This window comes from Aptenodytes patagonicus, chromosome 6 (assembly GCF_965638725.1).
Source record: "Aptenodytes patagonicus chromosome 6, bAptPat1.pri.cur, whole genome shotgun sequence".
Classification (NCBI taxonomy): domain Eukaryota; kingdom Metazoa; phylum Chordata; class Aves; order Sphenisciformes; family Spheniscidae; genus Aptenodytes; species Aptenodytes patagonicus.
This window is the reverse complement of record NC_134954.1, coordinates 22774431-22799360: the sequence shown is the minus strand read 5'-3', so window position 1 is coordinate 22799360 and position 24930 is coordinate 22774431. Positions and strand designations below refer to the sequence as shown.

General features: G+C 41.6%; 1 protein-coding gene across 3 annotated transcripts in view; it reads right to left on the bottom strand.

The window, feature by feature from the left end:
* Nucleotides 1-24930, bottom strand: part of VEPH1 (ventricular zone expressed PH domain containing 1) — a 94455-nt gene that overhangs the window by 40465 nt on the left and 29060 nt on the right. For all 3 annotated transcript variants that reach the window (XM_076341471.1, XM_076341472.1, XM_076341474.1), the window contains exons 6-10: nucleotides 23396-23562; nucleotides 21646-21855; nucleotides 12948-13168; nucleotides 6015-6224; nucleotides 4696-5090 (exon numbers count right to left, since the gene is read on the bottom strand). In XM_076341471.1, coding sequence (XP_076197586.1) covers nucleotides 4696-5090; nucleotides 6015-6224; nucleotides 12948-13168; nucleotides 21646-21855; nucleotides 23396-23562 — 1203 coding nt within the window. The remainder of the gene's footprint in view (nucleotides 1-4695; nucleotides 5091-6014; nucleotides 6225-12947; nucleotides 13169-21645; nucleotides 21856-23395; nucleotides 23563-24930) is intronic.

The window sequence follows — 24930 nt, the reverse complement described above, 5'->3', positions numbered from 1 at the left end:
TTAATCACTGGGACCCCAGTCACACCAAGGCAGTGGAAATCCTGCCCAGCATACGCTGAAAAGCAATAACCAAACTCAGAAGCACTGAGGAAATTATAGATGCACAAGTCTGGGCCACTGCCATCTGCAAGATCCTGGAGGTACCGATAAGATATAAGATCACAAACCATCTGGAAAAATACGGGCTGATGAAAACTACTTTGCTTAGCTCCATGAAAGCTAAAGAGCCTGACAAATATGGTGGCTTTTTTTTTTTTTTTTTTTTAGGAAAAGATCCACAGGATTAAGAAGATTAAAGTGATGAACATGACATAAAAGAATGTCTCAAATTGCTTAAGGCATGGCAGAGACGTGAATCTGGGCAAAGTGGTTCAAACTGAGCAGGAACTGAACCAAACCATCAGCCCCAAACTGAAACAAGCTAAAATAAATGGATTTTTGTGGTTTCAGATGCCTTCTTTCTGCCCCAGTTTAAGTCCCCTCTCTGACTGCAGTGTTAGTTCCAAAAGATTCACTTATGCACATACACACATGCATCTGGTAAGCTGTTGTAGCTTGTCTGTTCTTCAAAACACCCTCAACTAAACCATTTTCTTAGTATAAGACATTCTGGCCAACAGCCCAGTCTTAACCCTGCATCTGCTGTAGGATCATCACCTAATTCATGACTCTGCCTGAAGCACATGCAGCCAAAAATAGTAAATACTGAATGAGATAACAGAGCTGAAGACATGTCAATTTTTCAATGTGTATAGGAGGCATCTTCAAACTGTCACAGACAGATCGTGGATCCACCCTTACAATTCTTAACCTGTATCCTTTCACAGCTGTAAAATCTAACACTTAATATTACATAAATTTTGACATATAGTATAATTCGAATGAGCTTGTAAGTAAACAAGGAGACTGAAAAAACACACCCGGTAAAGCAAAAATATTTTGTGAGGGCTAAGACCTCCACAGCAAATGTCTGACTCAACAGGAAAAAAGAAAATTTGCAAATCACAGACAATGTTACAGAGCAGAGGATGCAATCAAAGACATGCAGGGGACCTGGAGTGGTCATCAGATCTACCCCCTTACCCACACTCAGAGTCAAGAGTGCCTATGACATTAGGAGTTGTAGTAGCAGTACAGCTGGCTGACGGCGTAAGGCAAGCTTCAGAAGAAATAAAATCTTATATTACATCAACTGATGTATGTGGAAAAAAACAAATATTTTAGGGAGCACCAACCCTTCTTCAGATCTGTCAAACCTCGCAGTCTTGCCTTGCCTAGGCCAGCTTTCCACGTTTCTTTAACGTGCTTTTAACCTGCACAACCTCCTCCACGAGCACAAGCTAGAGAGATTTTTCTACTGTTTACGCTAAATCTTTATTAGTATTTAAGCTCATTATTTCTTGCCTTGTCCAGCATGGGCTGTTCCCTTAACTGTCTTGCAGTTTTCTAGCTGAAAATTGTTATCAAGTCCTCCTTCAGTCTTCTCCTACTTTGGTTAAGAAACCAAATTTTCTCAATTTTCGTCCTTTCGAAGGATGTTGGAATGGCAATTCTGATTCGAGTCAGAAAGTCCCACAAGTACCTTGTCCTGGTATTAGCTTACAAAGGGCAAGTAAAAGAGCTGTAAGCGAGGAGTGCAAGAACAGAACAAGCACACAGCAGTAATTTCCCTCCTGCTCTGCCAGTACCTCCATCTGTGGCTCCGACGTTTCCAGAGTCAGGGGTGGTATTATTTTGATAACCCTTGAATGGCTCTAATCCATGAATTTACCTGATCACCTTTGAAACCAGGTACCCTTTCAGCATACTTAACGTACTGTAGCAATCAGTTCTGCCATTTAATTACATGTATCTAATTATCTGTTGAGGTACCCATTTTGTGTATTTTGTATTTGCTTCTTGACAACTTCATTACATGTTCTCTAGTACCTGTATTAGGACAGACAGTGAGCCACCACTCTCAATTAATCTTCTCAGTCATTCATGATATTGCAAATCTCTATCAGCTGTCTCTTTTCTGGACTGTGGAGTCCCAGTCCATTTTTCTTTATATGGCGTTCTCTGATTATCCTCATACTCCTGCTACTGGTCTCCTTTGTCCTTCAAGGTTCAGGCTCCAATTAATGCAGACAATGACATAATGATGTCATTTGATGTATCTATTTTTCTTAATAATTCTCCTGTCCATTTGCTTTTCTGTCAGCTGCTGAGCACTGAACTGAATGTCCTCTGTCATTCTTCAAGGCAGTGACTCGTATTGGGAAAACCTCAGCAGCCTCCTGCTTTCATTCCTACTGCTCTTGGTATTAGTGCCCCCAGACCTGGCAGGGGCCGTGCACGCTAATTCTGGATGTATCCAAAGGCATGCAAGCTGCTTCTGTCCTCACCAGTACGTCACTGCAGCATCCTTTCGGGGATGCCACCCAGTCTCAGTTTTAAGCAATAAGGAATTCACCATGTTCACAGACAGTCTGCCCAAAGGTTAAACATCATCTTCATTAGAAATGCAAGCAGGGGTTTGAATTCTGTTTCAGTGAAGTGAACAGAATTTGGCCCATCATTACTTAGAAATTCTTACCACTGACATTAACACTCTGTTGACCTGTGTGTGAGCTGCCACGTGAAAGCCCAGGAAAGGCATGACTCTAATGAAGAGGTACATGGGGAAATTTGCACTTTCCATTATTAGCAAACTGCAGTGTTATTTTGCAACACATTTTGCCACTATTTCCTTCAAGTACTCTGTTTCATGGGAGATTGTCCTGAAGTGCCTATCTTCTCATATTTTCCCTGGTTTACATATTAAATTTCCATTTCAACAAACTCCTAAATAACCAACATAAAATTAGCCAACTGTGTATAGTAATATTTTCTAACATTTTCTTACTGTTTTCTAAACATCTTATTTGAAATGTAAAACAGATCAATTTGAATGGGCCTTTATAGTGAACGGGAATCACAGAAGTCCAATAACTGCAAGGTTTTTGATGGAGTGGTTTATGTAACATCTGAGATATTAACAAAGCTGTCCCCTGCGTAATGAGCCAGACTGCATTTCTTCAGCATATTTAGAATGAGTCACATAAATCTCCTGTTCTGCACATGTGTCCCTACTCAAAGAATTTCCCTAAGAATGCTAGTTGAGGATTTTCAGGAAATTACAATAGTTTGAATGAATTTAGAAATAGTCACGTGATTAGAACATATTATAATAGCTACTTCAGAAAGGAAACTGAGCAATACATTTAAAAATATTCAACATATTCTATTTGATTAATGCAAGGTCATAGCATTCAGCGCTTCAAGCCAGATTGTTCACTCTTATGTTTCCACTGTAATTTTATGAAAGAAAAAAAAAAATTATCATTAATTCTACCAAATAACTACTTCAAAGAGTAAACCTGGAATTTAAGATATTTAGGAAATTCTTCAGAAACATAAGCTTTTAAAATATATATATAGTTATATCCCTTTGATGAGTGGAAACCACTTTTCAATTTCTTGACCACTGAAAAAGTAAACAAACATTTTATCAACAAAAGTTGATATTTGATGGACCTGAAGTTATGTAGTATTAGAAGATGACATTTTAAGTGACTGCAAATTAATTTAATTTATTGAGTCAGCTACTCTTTGCAGTCAACGTGGCCCATGAAGGGTTGAGCTGTAAATTGCTCATGACCACCAGCAAGTGGTTAGATGCACACAAATTCACATTAAAGGGAGCGACTGCTGCTCAGTATAAGCAAGAGGCTCACAACCCAACCTAAAGAATTTACTTCAAAGAGAAGTATCAAAGACCCATCTTGCAGTGTATCACCCATCTCCCCCGCAGTCTCACAAAACCAGCTTTCTCACACTTGAAAACAAATACCCACCCTTGATGAAAGCAGAAAACATTAAATAACCCCAGGGAAGTGGTGAGATAGGATCCAACCCAACCCGAAGCACTGGGGATCTCATTCTGTTGTGCCTTCAAGGAGCTTTGTGTCTGGGCTGGAATGTGCTGACCTGAGAGTCCTGATCTGCTTCATTTCTGGTGTATCTTGTAAGTCAATTGATTTAATATCGTGTTAATGAGGAAGGCTACCCAGATTTGCTCTAGACCAACCCAGCAGGCCAAGAAGGAGGCTTAAGTATTAGCATGTGCTCACCCATTCGCTTACATGGCTGAGTCCGACTCATGGCACGTGCACTCTGTTGCATTCAACTCTCCATGACCGTTAACACAGCTCCATAACTTACAGCCTGGAGCTGGGTGACAGTCAGGAGGAGAAAGGCAGAAAGGCACATTCCCCTTGCATGCCTGCCCTGCAGACATGCCCAGAGGTATTGCCAGCCCTAGCCAACAGCCACTGCTTTTCAGCTCAGTGTGACAAGTCATGCCCTTTTCCAGAGAGCTCTGGGTTCATTCCCTATGACAGCCAAAAGGCAAATCCTGACATTAACCCTCATGGGAATCTGGGGTAGGCAAGGGTTGCACTATATCCTGAAGGAAAAGAAACAGTCCTAGAAGATTTCAAAACAATTGCAGATTGCTGCAATTTGTGAATGACAGTTTTATAAAACTAATGTTCTTCCCCATCCATGAGCTCTGCGCTAGGGGATCTTTGCTGCCCATCTGCCTGAACCCCGTGATGACTTTCAGTGTAGTGTGTTAAAGTTCCCATAATCGGAAAGGCTCAGACCTCTTACCTTCAATTACACACTGATCGGGGATAGGAATTTTCCTCCCCATCTCCGTGACATATGCTTTCACTTTACCCAGGTTTTCCTTCAAGTGCAAGTAGAGCTTGTCCCGGTATTCCACGGGGCTTGTCACGGCCTCTGCACTTCCTTCATGGGCCTTTTCTTTAGCAGATTCTGGCAAATTTGCTGATTCCATGTAATCGATGCTTTGGTGTGAAACCAAAGAATTTCCCAGTTGCACTGCTTCAGTATCAACACTAAAAGGCAATTTGTCATTTTCTTGGCTAATGTAGATCTCGGTGAAGGAGATACCAGCAGTTATCTCCCCATTGTCCTCATCCTGTCCACTCTCTGAGTTTACCCCCTTCACGCGGACTGCATGCAAAGCGAGGCTTTTGGACCTAGAAGGTGATTAAGGAAAGAAAAAATGTTTTGGAATAGAGGTAAGACACAAAAATCATCTGAACACGTGCTCTTCCGAGTTACCTCTGTGCAGCTGGTTCAGAGAGCTGAGAGTGGGGCTCACTTAGCCAGAGGCAAGTATCTTTTGATAAATACGCATTTCAAAAACAAAACTCAAGCCACAGCTTTAATAAGCAAATGAAACTAAATAATATCCATATATCACAACATCTACGTGCCATGGACAGAGCTAGTCAACCTATCAGCAAGAAACTTATAACCCCAGCACTGGAGTATATGTTTATCAATCGCATCATAAAAATGCCATCCAGCAGCCATTTAACTGATCCAAGGTTCAGCCTGCAGTTCTTCATTGCTCCGTACCTATATGCTGAGGATGAATTTAAGCCTCCATAAGAGTAAGAAGGGTAGAAGTGAAGTGACTGAAAGGGCAAATAGTGGAGCAGGAAGAGAAAACCTCTGCTGTGAAGCTGCAGTGCACAGGCAGCCTAAGGACACTGCGGTTGCACGTTGCTGTCCGAGCCCTTATCTCACCCAGGGTCCCAGAGAGTCGCACTCATCTCACACAGCGGGCACAGCACGGGCAAAATCTGATTCAAACATTTGATACGTATTGTTAGCAATAATACCCAAGAAAGGTCTCTGTGTCTTCCTTTCTAGCAATATCTGTATGCAAATATTTTCCTATCCCTTGTGCTGTTTTAGGGCACAGAAGAGATTAAATAAATAATTTAGAAAGATTTTATCCAGCCTTTGAATTCATGGATATGATACTTGGTTAAAGTTAGACTTACGATGCCCATAGGTATCATGCAAGCGGACCAAATTCTCAATGTTTGGATAAAGTTTTGTTACAAAACTGATATTCATGAAAACCACTCACACATTTTACAGAGCCATACCTGTTAAATCTCATATCCTTCCTTTCTTCTTTAGAAACCTGGCCTAAACTGTATCTCCGCACTGAGCCAGGAGTACTGTTGTCAACATTTATTTTCTCTCCAAAAGCCTGTATTTTAACTTGAAGCTTTTCATCTTCTTCATTTCCATTCATAACAGATTTTAAATCATCCAGTGGTACAGGAGATTCTGTTTCAGTATCATTTTCCATCCTAAGGAAGTAGAAAGCAGAGATTTAACTCTGGCACACTGTGTTCATAGTGATGCGGATGCTGCATTTCTGCCTCTGACCCGTGTCATGTATCTGGTAAAATAATTATGTTTCAGCAGAGATTCTCTTAGCGGTTGATTAATCATTTTCAGAAACATCTTCTAGATCAATGTCTCTGTCAGATGGATCAGAAACATTAAACATCTCTGGCAACACTAAATTAGAAACTGCATGTACTATATCTGCATAAGCAAAACCCAACTCTTTCCCCGATAGTCCCATAGCAAAAAGTTTTTCAACCGAACTTAAACCATTCTCTCAAACTTGCTAAACAGCGACTTATTACATTATTTTCATAAACCAAAAGTCAAGCTAATTGCAGAGTTTATAGAAGTCTGTGGTTTTAAAGGTTTGACGAAAGTACATACAGTTCCTACTGAATTATTGTACTCTGAGTAAGAAAAATATCTTTTTAAAATCAGCACATGGACAGAAACAGGCTCAGGAAAAGTTCTAAGCAATGTGACTGAAGCTCAGCAAAAGAGAAAGAGAAAATGAAGAGTTAAAATGAACTTGTAGGACTGCAGGACAAGCTGTTTTATTTTACATTTGATTGTTATGTTAGTCTTAGAATATGTAACCTTTTAACGCAAAATATGAAGGTAACTTTAAAATAAATTGAAAGGAAGCTGTTAAACTTAAAGGACAAAAAGAAATCTGCTGTCAAATATACTGCTGGTAAAAATTTGCTTTCTAGCAATTAAAATATCCTCTGCCCAGTGAAAAACGTTGTCTTCACTGGAGGCCCAGCAGTGCTGCCGCAGGGGCAGTAATCGCTACCAGCCAAAGCCCTACGGCACACCAGAAACCCTCTGCAGAAGGGTCCCAGGATGAAAGATCCACCACCCCAACCCAGGGCAAGGGGAGGCACACCAGTGTCACACCCTACGCCAAGTGCAGCCGTTTCTGTGCCCAAAACCAGGTTTACTAGATTAAGGTTTTCAGTCTGAGTGCCAGATTCCCCAAAACAGGGCTTCTGAAAACAGAGTTTGCTGGGTTCCTACACAGCTCACAGCCCGTGGCGAGCCTCAGCTCCTCCGAATATTGGGCCATTCGCCAGAAACCTAAACCTTGGGTATCCCTTGAAGATGCTGCTTGGCCTTTAAGCAGCAGCAGGACTGAATTTCCCAGGGGACCAACAGAGTACTGTGGCAAAAGCACTGTTGCTCCTTCCCCTCTTCTTCAGGGAGGTGCCTTCTGCTGAGGATTTATATATTCCCATCTTACTCCTGCAACTGTGGAGTAACTGGATCAAAAAATCATGAAGGCAGCACAAAGACAATCAGAAATCTCATAGAGAATTAAGGGGTATTTGACAGTATTTACTTTTTAAACTCTACCCACAGCTCTAGAACAAGCTTGTTTTGCTTCTGACCATTTCTTTGGGTTTTTTTTCCCTGACGACCAAACATCTGAATAGCTAAATCTGTAAAATATAGATATGGAAAGCCACAAATGAGAGTTTTAACATAGCACTTTCAAAGCAGCAGAGTCTCAACAAGTCATGCTCACAGTCGGGAAGCCTATTAAAAACTCTCAAATACTGCAAATTACCAATTGTGGAAACAAAGCATGTTTAAAAAAAACAACCACGAATACTGCATCACAAAACGCACTTTTCATTTGTTTTGATAAAGGCAGTTCAGGATATTTCTCAGGGGAGTTGGCAAGTTTTGTCTTGTTTTGTTTTTAATTTAGGCAAGATCTCATATTAACAATGCAGAACACTTTGAAAAAAAATTATTCTTCTGTAATAAAGAACCTTGGTATGACCTTTGCTAACAAATCTTTCTGGAGACGTGGAACAAGATTTAATTTATTAGAAAGCTGTCACTCCAACATAACTCTCAACACTGCTCCCATTGTGGGAACTAAGCACCAAGAAAAACGTCTGTTACATACGTATATACATATAAAGCCTTTTGGCTACAGAGAGGGGACTGATGGGGTTTATGAATGACAGACCCAAACCAGCAAGCCTCGATGATGTCTGGAAATAAAAATGGCCTTTTATAAGAACACCTTTCTGTCCAGCATTCTCCCATTGAGCTCTGATGGCTTTGTGAAGGAAATACAAGAAAATGCTTCTGCTAAAGAAACACATTAATGAATCCTATTTGCCATACATAAAGCAGCAGTAAGTTAGTGCATACAGGGTTCATTGCTGCCTGGTGCTCCTCAAGCACCTTGTTTTTGACCCTGTTGGTGCCTGGGATTTCAGAGCAACTGCAAGCACTGTGGGAGGGAGGCAGAGTGCTCAGCCCTGGGCATGCCCCCAGGGGACCACTTGCTCTCATGTGTACCCGATTTGCAGTCGCACCAATTCCCATGAAGCCAAAAGCACGTACCCTAAGCGAAATGTTCAATGGAGCCTCCACCCCGCGCCCAACGGGATGCCTGGCAGGCCTTTCTGCTGGCCTCCCCTTCCAGCAACAGTAAAATAAACTATTGTTTGAAATCTTGGCAAGAGACATTCGGTACATTGCTGAGGTTGCTGGAGCAGGCAGGATCAGCTTACACCAAAGCTCAGGCTGTTTTTGAGAGGAAAAGGATGCACAAACCTACCGAGAAGTCATAAGGACCTGGCTTGCAAAGATAGTGCTATGCTACTCATCGTTTCACTGCTTTTAAATTCTCTGTAGAAAGAGATCTAAATATACAGGTCAGCAAGTCAAGAGTGATACATTAATTTGAAGAGCATTTCTACAGACCACCAGCACCATTATCAACTTTACCAGTCAAGTGCTTAAAATGGGAGAGCATACACAAATAGAAATTGCTAAAAATACACTCAAGATGGGGTTGCTTCCAGGGCTTCAACTTTGTGTGGATGGAGGCAGCATGAATGGATCAAGTGTGGGTCCTTGTGGTTCATCAAAGTACTGGCATAATCACCTCCTCAAATACGATGGAAGCGCAGATTTGAAGAAGGCAAGTGGTGGATAGTGATGGCGATCTCAAAACCTCCGGCTCACAGTTGGGAAGCCCATCAAGAGCTTCCAAATATTGCCAGGAACCGATTATGGAAACATCATCAGTTAGATAATGTTCAAGGCTGAGGTGTCACAGGGAGCTGGAGGCTGCATCCTCCGGCGCTTCACACGCAGCAGCGCTCACAGCCTCTGCACTCACAAGTACTAATGGGGGGGGCCAGAACATTTTGATAGCTGATGCTGGTGGACGCAGGCAGTGCCAGACGCTGCCTGACCTGCCTGCGGGGCTGCTGCTCCCTGGGGCCAGGCAGGACGCAGAGTGGCAAGGGGAGTGCATGCTTCACGCAGGCAGGCTTCTTGGTACCTGCACTGAATTAAATCACACCATAGTCCCTTACCAACATAGGAAAGTCTTAGATGCTATTACAGCTCTCTTCACCACTACAAATGTTGATTTAAAGAAGGACAAATACAGTGGTAAATGAATGGTAAATGAATGGTAAACGATGCCATGTGCTAGAGCTATCCTCTCCTTTAAGGAGAAAAGACAATTTCATCCAGCCACTACACTAAAATGAGTAGCACTGGTACAGCCTGTTATGCTCGGTTCTTACCCAGAACGAGGGCTTGGAAGCGTCATTAAATTTTCTTTCTTGCCTTTCTTACCTTCTTTTAATTGACCATGCTATACTTCTGGGTTGGATCAGTCCATTAAAACTCAGTATGTGTTCTTAAAAAGCACCTCTGAGACCGAATAACTTACAATTTTGTGACAGTAAGGGGCAACAGAGCATCGCGTGGTTTTAATTCTACTCTCCACTAACTGCATGTAAAATTCCCTGTGTCAAACAGCTCCAAGCCAGCCATCGCTCTGAAGAAATCAGTTTCTTCATATGTAAACACATGATTCTGGAAGGAATGGTTATAATCCAGCCACACATTTTAAAATCCTGTTTTTCTTTCACAGCATAAATACTCTGGATTGCTGCTCTTTAAAAAACACTGCAGTTCAGTAACTGCAGCAGCTCTGGAGCTAGGAGGGTATTTCCATTTTGACATCTGCACCGGTCCCACTTAGGCTAGTACAAGTCAGAAGAAACTCCACTTAAGTCAGTGGAGAACTCTCATTTTAGCCTTAACTGCTGCTTCATACTTGTTCTTGTCCGATCTAGCTGATCGGACTATGTTTGATTCAGGCCTGAAATGTAAACCCAAAGAATACCTAAAAATTGTAATTGTGAAAAATCAGTGTTTCACTCTGATCTCTCATAGCCACGTTGAGATAATGAGACGATGGCAGCTGCAAGCGTACAGGGAACCGGGGTCTCAGAGGATTAGGCAGGTGAAGCAGGAAAAAATAAAATTTTAAAAAAAAAAAAATCAAGCAGCAGATGGAGAATAAGGAATAATTTCAGAAAGGTTTGTTTGAAAGGGTCCAGACCCTGCCACTGGCCCAAGACAGCTGCGTGCAGGGCAGACCCCGCTGCAGCAGACACGTCCCAGGACACCGTTCCTTACCCAGAGGAGTATCAGGAACAGGTTTTCCTTCCCATCGCTTCTGGCTACACTCACACCCGCCTCGTGGTGAGCGTGGCTGCATCACAGGGACTGTCCTGTCTCATAAAAGCAGCAATTCATCCACAGAAATGTTAAAAACTCGTAACAACAAAACAGTGTGGAGGAATGTCTATTTTAGGTTCCTTCCACTGCAGAAATAAGGCCAAACTCTGCCCTGCCTTAAACCAGAATAAACTCTGAGCAGCTCCACTGCAGCCCTGGGATAAGGTGGGTGCATTTTCATCATCTGCCCCTCATATTACCCCTCTAGAGTCTGGCCCCCTGACCCCATGGCAACTTTCATACTCCGAAGATAACAGTTATATTTTCATTTGCTTATATGCATGGCTGTGTTCAAACTTGTCACTCAGAAGCAAATACAACTTAAACAAGCAAACAACCAAAGCCTTTTCCTTTCATGCTCAGTATAATCAGTAGAGTTTTTTTCCTGAAGGAAAATAAGGATGTTTTCTGAAAAATCCACTGAAAAATACTATCATTTCCTCCCTTCTCCTCCCCCAGACTCTCCACCCGAACAGTATTTTGCATCTGTAACTACACACACGCAGATGAAGAAGCTTCTACTCCTCAGCAAATCAAGTCCTTAACAAAAGGGAATTTTTGAGAGAAATGGAGAAACACAGCAACAACATTTTAACAAAAACCTTTTCTTGTTTTTTACCAGCTCTAGTGATAAATGTTAGGTGCACAAGATAAGGAATAGGAATATCACAACATTTTAGCAAATACAGTAAGTTTTCTACCATAAATGAAGGCACATGGTGGGCTGCATGAATAATTATTATGCTTCGTTACTGAAGCCTCAATTCCTGCACTGCTTCATTGCAGTTCGCAGAACATGACACCCTTCTGGTCCCCTTCACTAAGTGACATCTAGCATAATCTTCACAGGTAAACTTGACCAGTTTGGAAAACGTGCATGTCATTTCATGCTCGCTTTGCTATCTCCACTTGGGCTCTTTCACTATCTTCAATGAAACTTTTCATAAAATGAGTGCCGAGGGCTCGATTTCAGCAGAGGTTTCTGCCACCAGGTGCAGTTCGGATGTTTCTTACATCCTTGTCGTAAAATGAGGGACTATATCAGAGTTCCTCTCCTTTTTCATCTTTAACTCTCTCCAGGATACCAATTAATTGTTTGTCGAATGACCTCAATGTTTTGGCTCTAATTCCACAAGACTGTCTCCAAGGCTATCCTTCATGGTTATGAGTTTTCTGACATCTGTGTTAAATTTTATCACAGAATTACTATTCCTTTGTGCCCTCTTGACCTATTTCAGTATACACAAAGCTAATTATAAGTCTCTCCCTAATTAAGAGCGACTACCACCATATATTTAAATAACACTTACATTCTTACTATGATGAATGCAGCAACACTCCCAATGCTTTAACCTTAGGATACACATTTAAAAGAAGCCGAGTGAGCAGAACATCTTTTTATACAAGCCTGAGAAATTTTTTTCAGACTTTTTTAGCAAACCTTTATCAGGGAGCTGTGCCAGTCATTGTTTTCATCAGCTTCAGTAGTTATCTTCTAGAATAAACTCAATGATAATTGTGTAGCCTGACTTCACTGATTTATTTTTAACTGAAGCTTTTTAGATTGCCTTAGTCTACTTATCTGAGACATGGCTTTCTTCCTGTTCTTTAAGTGCTAAAACTTGAACAGCTTCTTTATTCTTCAGTGCCAAATGACACAATTTCTGTTGTACGATGTTCAGAGGTCATTCTGCCTGGTAGCACGAAGCTGGTGTCTGCAGTGCACCTACAGCTCTTACTGCCACCCTTTAATTACAGATTTCTGCTTTAGTGTCAATTATCCTTACGCTTGCATTTGAAATGCATACCTCAAGTTACTTCTACAAGTAGGGATATGGTGCCCATCAGGTGTCTGTAAGCTATTTTGTATGCTTACCTGACCCTATAAACTGCACAATCCAATGGCTGAGTGAGCATATACTGGAATGATACAAGAGGGATATCAAGATCAATTTGAAAATGGCAATGTAGCAACTTATAGGAACTGTGGTACACCTTACTTTCAGCTGATTGTTCATTCATCGCAACTTGAATATATTTAATATAAACTTATACTGCCTTACACAGCCATGGAGATGGCTGTGGCTTTGTCATACAAAAACTAGCTTTACCTGGCTCCAAATGTGTTGTCGTTCTCTAGCTGTCGAACAAGGAGCTTGGCTATGGCAGTGAAACTGTTGCTCATGCGGTAGATATCTCTGCTCTGGGTGCCCAAGATGCTCGAGAAGGTGTCAGTGAGACTCTTAATTTCCAGCAAAAGAATATGGTGAAATGAGTGCTCCATGTTGGCCAGCTGGTTCACCAAGTACATCAGGCATATTCTGGCTCGTTCCTAGACAACACGAGGAGATAAAAACTACTTTAAACAAATTAATTCATTGTTTGCTTGTGCAAGGGAGGTTTGTGTGCATGCTGCTGATTGACAATATTGTCATTGGGGAACAGTGGCTACCCCACAATAACTAACAAAAAGGCAACTGCATCAAACGCAGAGTTTATTTTTTGTGTACTATTGACGTTACATTTATTCTTCATGGTATTACCTAACCCAGCCTAACTTCAGTACACCTTGTCTCCTCCTCAAACCTAGAGACAGAGTCCCTAAAGCCTCTTTGAAGGGCCCTGCATTGCTCTAGGGTGGTAGATCAGCCTGGCTCAGTGATCAGGGCACCAGTAGCAGACCTAGCTCCCCTTTCATCTTTGATGAGCCTTATGAGCCTGGCCAAGCTACTTCACCTCCCTATACCCAGTTTCTGTGCCCTTTTTTTGCTTTATTCTGTGCTGTTAGTGGCAGGCAAACTCTCTTGTAAGGGGCCAAGCACTCACGCATGCTGCTCCAGTTCACAAGGTCTTCTTCCTCAGGGTCTTTTTCCTTATGTCCGTACCTGACCTGTTACACGTTGAGCTCACGGAGGCATTAGCACGGACACAAACATGTTATAACCCGCCGGCAGGCCTCAGCTCAACAGACCCCGCAGCTCAGGCCTGCACTGGTTTGTGGCACTGCATGAGTCATGACCAACTGCGGTTTTGTGTCTTTGTTACAGCCTCATTGTATTAATGGGCTAATGTCCAGATATTTGCTTTGTCCATCTTACTCTCCACTCCATAACTGCAAATAATCAAGAGTCACCAGTCAATTGCAGTGAATTCTGCATATGCCATTAGCTGTTACAAATACTTTGCCAGAAGTGAAGATCTATTTTTTCAGCCCATAAAACATTTCCCAATCACGACTTCCTTTCTGAACCTGTTGGGTGTTGCTGATTTGCTATATTTAGCAGTGTCACCTAAGAGCTTGTCATCACTGGTGCTACCCAAACTGAGCGGGACTCCTCCGGCACAGCGTTGGCAGAGGAGCAAGGCGCAGTGGGCAGGAGTGGGGGGACTATCAGCATCTCTTCTCACTAATGGCGAGAGGTTAAAGTACCTTGTAAATCATAGGGGTTCTCTCCTTTCATAGCAATTCATTTAGGAGCAACGCTCAGATTAGACCCGTGACTAACACTGCAACAAAGAGACGTTTAAAATGAGATTTCATTTTAAGATCTCATCACACGTGATAAGGCGCTGTCTGGCAGCTGTATCAATCACTGCCAATGCACTGAAGTCTGATATGCCCTCTGTAGCCAAAGTTTTGCTTGCCAATTTTTCAGGGGGATGTGATCTCACCAATTTATCAGCGAGATCACATCCCCCACAAATTAGGATTAAAGGGGCTGTTTCAGATCATAATATTAAGCATGCAAATATTTTCTAGCAAAGATACTTTATCATTTCTGCTTGGCAAGGGCACACAATTCCAGTTCCAACTATTTCTGTATGTACGTGTACAAATTCACATACTAAAACAGAAACCCCAAAGGTGAAGAAACACATTAGGGTTCTGTTTTGTTGTAATTGTCCTAAGTGTATTAGGTTCCACAATCCTAAAAATATCTAAGTGGGAAAAGCAGCAGAGAAAGAAGCAATTAACTCAGGAGCTCGTATCAGATCCTCCACTGGGGTAACTGGGTATGGCTCCACTCAGTGAAACCCACTTGGTACTCAGCAGATTGTTACAGAAATTGGGAGATATTTGCTTTTAGAACCTGTGCTGAACCACAAGCAAAGGCACTTTAGGAAAATAAAAAATTCTTTTCTTCCCAAGGGTTAGCAGAAAAGGAGGGGAAGTCTTGTGCCATACACTTCCTCAAACTGTGGGGCAATACCATTATTACCTCTTCTCTTCTGGGACCATGTAACAGGACAGAAAAAATTGCTGAAAGTTTGATTCCAAGTACAGCTGGGCCATAAAAATACAAGGGGGACTTTGGCAGAACATAGCCCAAGCATCACAAGCAAGACATTTTTTGAAGAAAAAGTCAACTTATTTCAAACAAAAGAGGATCTGCTACACCGTGCCATGACAAAGATAAATGAGAAAAGCGTATCAGACAAATTGCTTCCCTTCAGCCATATGGGGAAAAACTACAGCTACATCCTTGGATGGGTGGGGATGGTGTGACGGAATGAGCTTTTTTTCTCAATGGCTTGAAAGAGGTTGACTTTTTGGTGCATGTTCACTAGTTTATTTGGAAGACAATCCTCCCTCCAAGAGATAAACACAGGCTCAATTAACATTTAAAACACATTTTTGTTTCCTAAACAAACTGTGCAGCAGACGTAACTGGAAGAGAAGTTTGACTATTTTCATGTCACTTTGATCCAGCTGGAGTGTCTCCAGCCATGCTGAAATGCTGCTACTCGCCTGGAGTGAGGTAAAAGAACAATAAACTCTACTGAGTAAAGTAATATGTAACTGTTATACAAAACAAAATTACAGCAAAATAGCTCAACATGAAAGCAGTCATTATCCCTGCCGCAATTTTTATCCAAAAATTTTCAGAAAGTCTGTTTGGATATACATAATCCATTGTTATTTTAACAATTCTTATTTTATGTATTCATGTATTTTTTCATAAGCATCCCTTGCACTTTATGGCATTACATCTGCCAGTAGGTGAAGATCTAAAATACAAGCAATGAGGTGTGGCAAAGTATTTTGCTTTAGCTTAAAATCAGTCTCAGGACACTACAAAAAGAGATCACGAGGCTTTCAGAAGTAACTCTGATTTCAGCTGGTTCAAAACATACAGTTATTGGAAAAAAAAAATTATTAAAATGTTCAATTGACCTATGCCCCAAGATGGTGTTTTGCTTTGCACAAATTTATGGTTAAGGGACAAGTTCTGATTTCAACTTCACACATGAGACTGTCACTGACATCAACAGAAGTGGTGTGTATAAACAAGAGGGCAACCTTTAAAATAAAGGGATCTCTTTTCAGCCAAACCGCTCATCTCTCCAGGGGTCTGTCTAAACTGCCAAGGTGGAGAGTGCAGTTCAGTGAAAGCACAAAAGGTTGCTTCTAGAAGCCAGCAGAACAGATTTTCTGCTCATATCTGCAATCTATACCATGAAGAGCCAAGCCTCAATCCTTGCCACCTCTTTTCCCCAAGTAAACCGCCCAGTGAAATAAAATGTCAATGAATAAAATTCCAACACTACTATTGTTGTTTCATTTCCCACTTGTTTCGCTTAGCCAGGAAGGGGATGCTGATGCTGATTCACGGCTATAAGTAAAAGCCAGCAGCATATCTGTAACACGGCTCCATTACAGGAAAAGGAAGAGGGGGAGAAGTGACAACAGAGGTTTTCAGGAAGGCATTGCCACAGCGGGCTGCGAGACAAGACCATCAGCAGTGCACGTGTCTGCAGGGACCATTTTGCTGCTTGCACGTTTCTACTTGGACCTGATCTAAATAAATTAACTTGTTTCAGTAATGCTTGTAACTTAGCAGTTACGCTTAGATCAGAGTATTATTTTAATTCTTTCTTGTGGGTGCACTCATTGTTATATACTGAGCCTTTAAGACCTGTCCAGCTTTTATGATGCCAGATGTGTTTCCGCTTATTTTATTGCAGGCTGATTGTCTGCATTGCAGTGAGTGATGCCCCATACTCACTGCAACAGAGAAATCCATGGCATTTTTTCTTCCTTTCAAGAAGCCTGATCTGCATGGGAACATCCAGAGACATGACCCGTCTCTTGGCTCATGAAGAGTGGGGGCAAAATCTGCACAAGGAACTGCCGGCGTAAAGCAAACAAAACCTTCACAAGGGAAAAGGACTATGAGAGATCCACTGTGTTACTAAACACACATGAGCCACAAGGACGCTTCAGTCACCACATCCTGTCTGATGCAACCCTAGGCAATTGTGGGCCAACGAATGTCCCACCAAAGTAGCTCCTCATACCCCCATAAAACTGTGAACCACAAAGCACTCAAGGTCCCTGAAATAAAATAAAAAAAATCCTTAGGGAAAAGAGACAAAACTCACAAATAGAAGGTGAGAGAAAGACCATCAGTTGTAACGTCTGTGAAGGAAGAGGGAACTTGCTATGTGAAAACGCCCAGGTGATGCAGGGAGCAGACCACATCCCACATCACAGAAGAGGCAAAAACCCCATGAAACAAAAGTATTTGACAAGGAGAAAATGGGAAACTTTAAGCCCGCCCCAGCAACCCTAGCATAAGTTTTGCACCCAAAATGGTGACTAGCCTTGGCTCCAGCATGCAATGCCCAGACATCACCCAAGCACATTTTAAGGCTCTTTCTGCACCATTTATACCAGAGGGAATAACTGAACTGGCAGTGTGGCACAGCCAGAAGCACATCCAAACCCTTCAAGAGCACCAGTGACACAGAGGTACTGCTCCCCACTGAGGAAAGGCAGGAGACACCAGGTCTTCCAGCAGAGAGCAGCAGTGCTGGCAGAGGCAGCTGTCAGGCTGCTCACGGGCAGGGCTGGGGCAGCCATGGCAATGCAGACGGCACCCGAGACCTACTTGCTCCTCAGGATGCTCCAAAGCTCCTGTATATTGTGCTTGGACCTCTCCTCACCTGGAGAGCTTGCCTTTGTTTTCACACCAAGATGTTCTCCCTGGCTTGAGCCACAGCATTAAGAGCCTCTTTCTGCCACACTGGCTCCTCTGCCCAGCACAGGGGAGACAGAACAGAGTGGGGACAACCTCCAGAGAAGATCCAGTGGTGAGGTTTCAATGTGTGTAACCTGTGTTCAAGTGACAGCATTGTGCAAGCCTGGCACTGATGTCAGGAGCCTCACGGACTGATAGGGCTCAAAGGTGACTGCAGAAACAAAATCAAGTCACTGGAGCACTGGTAACTACTTAACACATTTCAATCAGGGCAGATCTTCCATAATTCAGATATTTTTTAGAAAACGAGAGGAGAGGAGCCATCTCACATTGGAAAGTTCACCTCTGCCACCCTTTGCATGTTGCTTTTATCAATGTTTTTGAGTATCTAGTGACAGGTCTCCCAGGTGCCACTAAAACAGAGCCCACTACAAACAAATGAAAAGCATGCCATCCCTCCAAACACACAGCGGTCGTGGCGGCAAAGCAGGCTGGAATGCAGTCTGCTGCTAAGTCAGCAGCTTGCAGCTTCTTAGAAAAATAAGACATATGACACGGGACTTAATGCCAGTTACTCGACACTTACAAGAGAGATTGGAGATTATTCAGTGCAAGCTTGCCCAGGCTGCATGTGTAACACTTGGTAGCTACGTGTATCTGCACAAACCAACAGATTAAAAAAATATAAGGAGAAAATGTTCTGCAAATCGTTTCTTTGTAAACTTCACTGTAGTCTATGATTTCCAACAATATATGAAATACAACATATCCAGTTGGTTCCTTGCGTATTCTTGGTATTGGTATAAAACAATAACAACACAAAAAGGCAAAATAAATTCAATCCCTTTTAAGTAGCAGAACACAGCAGAAAAGGGGCCTCAGTGACACTCACATGGGAAGAGCTGGTTCAACATGCTAAAATACAGAATCCGAACTAAATCCTCAAATTCTGATCCCAGCTGTGCTCATTTGAAGATTAGCTAGTTATAAGCTGTAAAGCTTATAGACGTTGAATCTTAAGTACTAAATGCAGAACTAAATGTGGTCAGCTGCAGTTTTTATAAAGGTAAATTTTGCTGGGGTGATGTAAGTAAACAAGAGGAGAACAACAAACTTCATTTGGCTCATGGTCTTCAATGCGATTTTGGCTTCTCCCCCTGACCCCCTGCAACAGAAATAAGATTTACAAAGCCAAACCAAATCTGGTTTTGATTCTTACAAGATAAATTGCATTTTAAATGAATATAAAGTTCAAGATCGGCAGAAACAGCAAGTGTAGTGTCTTCCTGTGCTGTACCCACAGCAATCAGACACCCGTAGTCCAGCCAATACACACTCAAAACTAAGTGCCAAAGGAGAAAGGATTGGCCTTATTGCAACAAGTGAAATAAGACTTGCACGACATCCATCCATGCCAGCGAACGGGAGTGCAGAGGGGCTGCCCCCCAAACCTCCTCCCTGCCTTCCACCAGGCTCCCCTGCTCCACAATATCCATTTAAATTAGTGCAACTGTTTCATCTAAGAGTATTACCGAGACAATTCTGAATTATTAAAAAGGTTGTGCAAAGAAAAATTTCCCCTTAAACTTCCCTGCATTTCTCATGCGTCTTGTTTTACCTTCAGCAACACGTAACAGGGCATAACGCACCCCGATGCCCTACAATGGGTTTGCCTGATGCGCCTACACCGGGGTAGGCGATATGCTTCAAGTTGCACCACCGATCCTTCATCATCAAGCAGAGCTGTTGCCCAAACGCACCGACAGCTACCAGCAAGCTGTGGTACAGGGCACAGAGCGTAACCCCCCAACAACACCCACTCCCAAGACTTAAGGGACTAACTTTGGTTAGGGGCCAAAAGAAACTATTTTTTCTGGAGACAAAAGCCTCTCTGGAGATTCTCCAATGACCGCTATCATCGATGAGAGCACACCGTTATCTGTATCTAAACAAGTAAATAGAGGAACTGTCATCTTAAAGGCAGAAGATGAATATATGGAGGATATTCCCCCACACAGCAAAACGATGTAACTTTTCTCCCCTCCTCCCTCCAAACTGGCCTCCAGTGGAGTCAAAGGAAGGACAACCAAAAGGTCTGATGCAGAAAGGCAAACCCTACAGTGAAATCTCTAGCCTTTATGCAGACAAACTCCAGTTGACTTAATGCAAGTTTTGTCTCAAGGATCACTGAAAGGACGTGGAAACTGCGGGATTCAGCTCTTTGCTGAAATAAATTATCCAGGTTACTGTATGGCAGACGTCAGTGCCACACTTCAGCAAATGGTTAGATTTATTACATACCATTCATTTTCTGCTATATAATCGAGTTTTGTGACAGCCATAAAAATTTGAATTATTTACCAGAAACTCTTTGAATTCAACAGAACATTATTTTTGCATTTACAGAACTGTGATTTGAGGTGGAAGGAAAACGTGTATTAATAGTGGTGAAAGACACATAAGCTCATACCTGGGAATGAAAATAAAATCTCATTGAAAGTCATGATGTGTCATAAATAAGTCTAACCAGTTTTGTGTCCTCAGGACACCCAAGGTCTTGAGCAATCAGGTTGTTCACGAGCTCATGGTGGTAATCTCCTCCAGGCTGTGTTTTTAGGAGCGGGGGATAGCAGCAGGGTAAGATGGGTCTCATTGGGGTCTAAGGCATTTCCCAGTCCCAGCGGGACAGGGCTAACATCGGATCTTCATGAGCAGGATCCCTTGCCACTGGGGATGCAGGGATCTTTGGGCTGCTCATTGGAGCTGGTATTTTGGGGAGGGCAGAGGGCTCTGGGACCTGAGACCTGCCTGCCTGTTTCTGTACACACAGTGTGTTTGAGTCTGTTCATGGCACCTGGATTAGGTGAACATCCCTCCCGCATCCAGATCGCACAGTTATAACTAAAGCAAAAACTTCAGTGCAAATTCATTATGCCACCATGAAACTCCCATAATTTTTTAGGAGTTTGTCACTGTAAATTCTTTTTAGGCATAATGTTCCCATTGGGTCAGATCCCAAACCAAGATGTTCCTGTGATGAGGCTTGAGCCCAGCGTCACCACTGAGCGTTTTCATTATAAAGACATTTGTCTGAAGTATCCAATTAACTACAGCTACAAAGCCAAAATATCTGGATTACACTATACGAGGAAGTTCATATTTCACTGCATGATTACAACATTCCTGAAGGCTATATGCATCTAAAATATGATATCATACAAAGGGTGTGCAAAATATGTTTTTCTTTTTCTCTGCCTTTCATTTCACACATAGGTACACTGCAACCTAATTTAGCTAAGCCCCTGGAATAATGACAATTTTGTGCTTTAATCAAATAGGAATTTTAGCCATTCCATAAAAAGACAATTCGTATAAACAGAACATACATATGCACAGACCAGATACACAGTAAATAATAATAATAATTTATGTATTTATCTTTACAGTTATGAGAATTTAAATGTTCATCTTTTTCATGCTCATTAATTTATTCTAGAAAGTTTCTTTCTTTCCCACTAACCTAAACCCTATTTCTGCAGAGACCCTTTACTACATGACTGTTCCTTGGTTAGAAGGTCGAAGGGCAGTCTCAGCCACTAAAATACCACATCTGATTTTTGTGGTACTTGCTCTCGTAGCCATACTGGTATTACAGTCTAGACCTATCATGGTCTTATGACCAGGAATATGTTCTGGTAGGGCAGTCTGGTTACTCGTGAAGAAAGGAATACTTAGATATATTACTTCAGACAAGATTTAGAAAAAAACACCCCAAACAACCCAACCCCAAAATCAACCAACCAACTTCTTTTGTTTTTAAACTTACCTCATCAATATGTCCAACAGCTCCAAAGATCTTTGCTGTTTGCCCAATCAAACTTGGAAAACTCTCACCAATTTCTTTCAGCATCGGAAGAAAAGTGGCTAAGGCTGTTGGTTCATAGCTGGATATTGCTGTAAGTATGTTTAGAATAATGTCACTATGGTTAGGGTCTCTCAGGTGTCCAAATAGAAATGGAATACACTCCTTCAGCACCTATTAAAAAAATCAGACAGAAACAAATTGTGAATATATTTTTTAATTGTGATACATATAACCAAAAGAGGCCCCGTACGTTGGAGTGATAAGAATAAAACACTAGACTTTGATTTAGTAAAATACTTTTCTACCCTTGCTGACCTTTGCACACAGCTATCGCTGAGGTCAATCGAAGTTCAGCTCAACATATGGAATAAGGGTAAGCTGTAGCCTTGAAATATTGCAGTTATGCATATATAAGTAAGGAAATGACCAATTGTTAAAAAAAGACAAGAAAATCCTCACCAAATATTTCCTTTGCTCTTGGCCAGTCCTATACTTTTTTGATTAAAACAACATAGGACTTAGCCTTCCTCAATGATACAGTAAATTAAAGTACTAGTAGAAATTTTTGGTTTCCACTGGAAACTAAATAACGTGGCAAGGTTAATAGCTGGAACAGAGTTAAAAATAAGAGGCAAGATCCTCACTGCACAAAAAAAAATGCTGTAGGCAAGTTGTCATTTCTTGTAACAACACAATTTTCAAGAGGCTGAGGGTATACCCCTTAAAATCATCTTACAAACAGGATACAGTGTATACAACTATCTATTGAATGATTATTTTTCATATAAACACACATGTACACTATTACATCTCTGATTCAGTGAAACTGTTGCATCTGTGTAAAAGACATTTCAACACAGAAATGGGCAAAACCCCATTCTTCTGGGTTTTTTTGAGAATTATCGGTTCTAGCAAGTTGATACCTATCGCTTTGGCAAAATACTGCAGGTGGGTGGCTGAATAAATTGTTAGTAATAATAAATGGTAATAATAGTAATAATGATAATACGAAACAACTTGAGACCTGTTGGCTCCAGCGTGGAGCCCCGCAATAGCCAGCGGCGCACACCCAGCCCCCTCCAGCTAACAAGTCCCTTGCTTCAAAAAGGAGCTCTATTTCACCAGGGACTGTGTATTATGATAAAATTTCCTAGGCTACCTGGGGAAGATACTAACTACTGTTGATTCTTCTTTTCCAAAGATTTTATGAATTTCATAAATTCACAAAGTGGGTAGTTTTGTGCCTTGTTCTAATGCGCTAGGTGCTGTCAATGACATGCAATTTCCAAAGCATGATATATTTTGCCTTAGTTAATTAATCTCCATCTCACTCCTAATTAATTCCTAACTCAATTTCGATTTTCCTTGATACGTAACTTAATACAGTTAATATATTCTAATGGAAACATAGTTATGGGAATCCATACTCAGCTGACAGAGGAAGAGCCAAAAAAGTAGAAAACTGGTTTAACACAAATGTTTTGGTCTGGCAGAGTCATTGTTATGTTCCCTTTATGATTAGATGGAGAATTTGGAATGAAATTAAAGAATTTGTGGGGAATTAGCGTAGGAAAGCACTGTCATGCATGTCATGGGACTCCTCACTGTTCGGAGAGCAGCTAGCAGACAGATCTTGCCAAGTCATCTGAAACAAACTCCTCCAAAAGGAGGTGCAGCATTTAGCAGTAAGATCTTCCAAACACAGTTTTACCCCCAGTTCTTTCTTCCTAGCCACGATCTGGAAGAGCCTGAGGAGGTGTTGTTGTTCGGCTTGATCCAGCTGAGCTGTCAGTGCCACCAGCTCCCTCAGATGGAGGTTTATCGGTTGCGGTTGCTTCTCATACAGAGCAGGCAGGACACGAAGCAGCATCGAGTTCCCTGAGAACAGAGCAAATAAGAGGCCAGTGACTTACTGTCAGTCAATACCCTACAGCTGGAGAGAGTCCTAGAAAATCAGCACACACCTGGAGACACCAGTTTTTAAGAATCATCAGTACAAAAACAGGGACACATAAAACACACTGTAGAAAAATATATACTGGGCCAAGAAAACAAATAAATAACCTAAATAGAATGAATCATTACAGGTATAACAACATAGGTGTAAAAAAAATCTTATTAATTATAATTTTCATTCTCAAGTACAATACCATGAGAAGGCTGCTTAATGAGCTTTCAGATATAGATGGTACTCTGTTGAGTCCTAGACCAAACTAAGTGTGATTTAAATTAAACCAAAAAAAAAAAAAGAAAAAAGAAAAAAACAAAAAAGAAGGCTAGAAAGCACATAAAAGCTGTATTTCTCCTTTGTTGAGATTCAGACTTTCAAATTAAATAAGCAGCATATGGAAAGAATAGTTGGTTATTAAGAGAACTAAATATGCATGACAGTAAATTTGAACATAAATAGTTAAGGATGCCGTTTCCAGGAATAGAAAGAAGCCAGAGAGAGTCAACTGCAGACAAAGATATGCAAAACCCTCTCACACATTTTCTTAAGAAGTCTGTGCATAATTCAGTTTGAAGCCCAGGCTCATACCAAAATACATAACTTTACATAGCTGTACATGCCTGCCTCAATATATTTAAGTTTCACTTGAACAACATATGGAAAACATCTGCCTATTGCAATGTAGTATGGCTCCTTTTTGTAAACCCTTGAAAGTCCTTAAGGTCTCTTTGGATTTGGTTTCCAATAGGAACTAGCACTCTGGCCTGCTGCTTTTTCTCCCATTTAAATCTGAGCCTTATAATTTTGGAAGATAAGCAGGTCACTTCATTGATGGTAGAAAAAGGATATATGGGTCAGACTGGACCATATCATGCTTTTGCCAGATATGGAAAATGCACCCCAAGACACTGTTAGGTCTTGCAACATCACCTCTGAGCCAAGTAACTAACGTATAATTCATTGCAGGGTTCAGACAACTTTTAGTTGAACAGCTTGTAATGAGCCCTAAGGGGTCCTTATGCTTCAGAGCAGTGCCTCCACACTATTCAGCCAGCCACACTTCTGCATCCTATCCTGAAGCATTTATTCTGCTTGAAGAATTGTTGGCTTCTCCTTGAAGGCAGCTCTGAGCCCTCCGTACAAATAATGCAGTCCTAAAGGCAAGGTTCAGACCCCACCTCTAGTCCCATAGACATGGCGAATTTCTGTCTTGTTTTGTTCTATATATAAAGCACAAAGGCCAGTTGCGAAGGCAAGATATTTGCCGATTAATTACCCTAAACAGATTAGCAAGC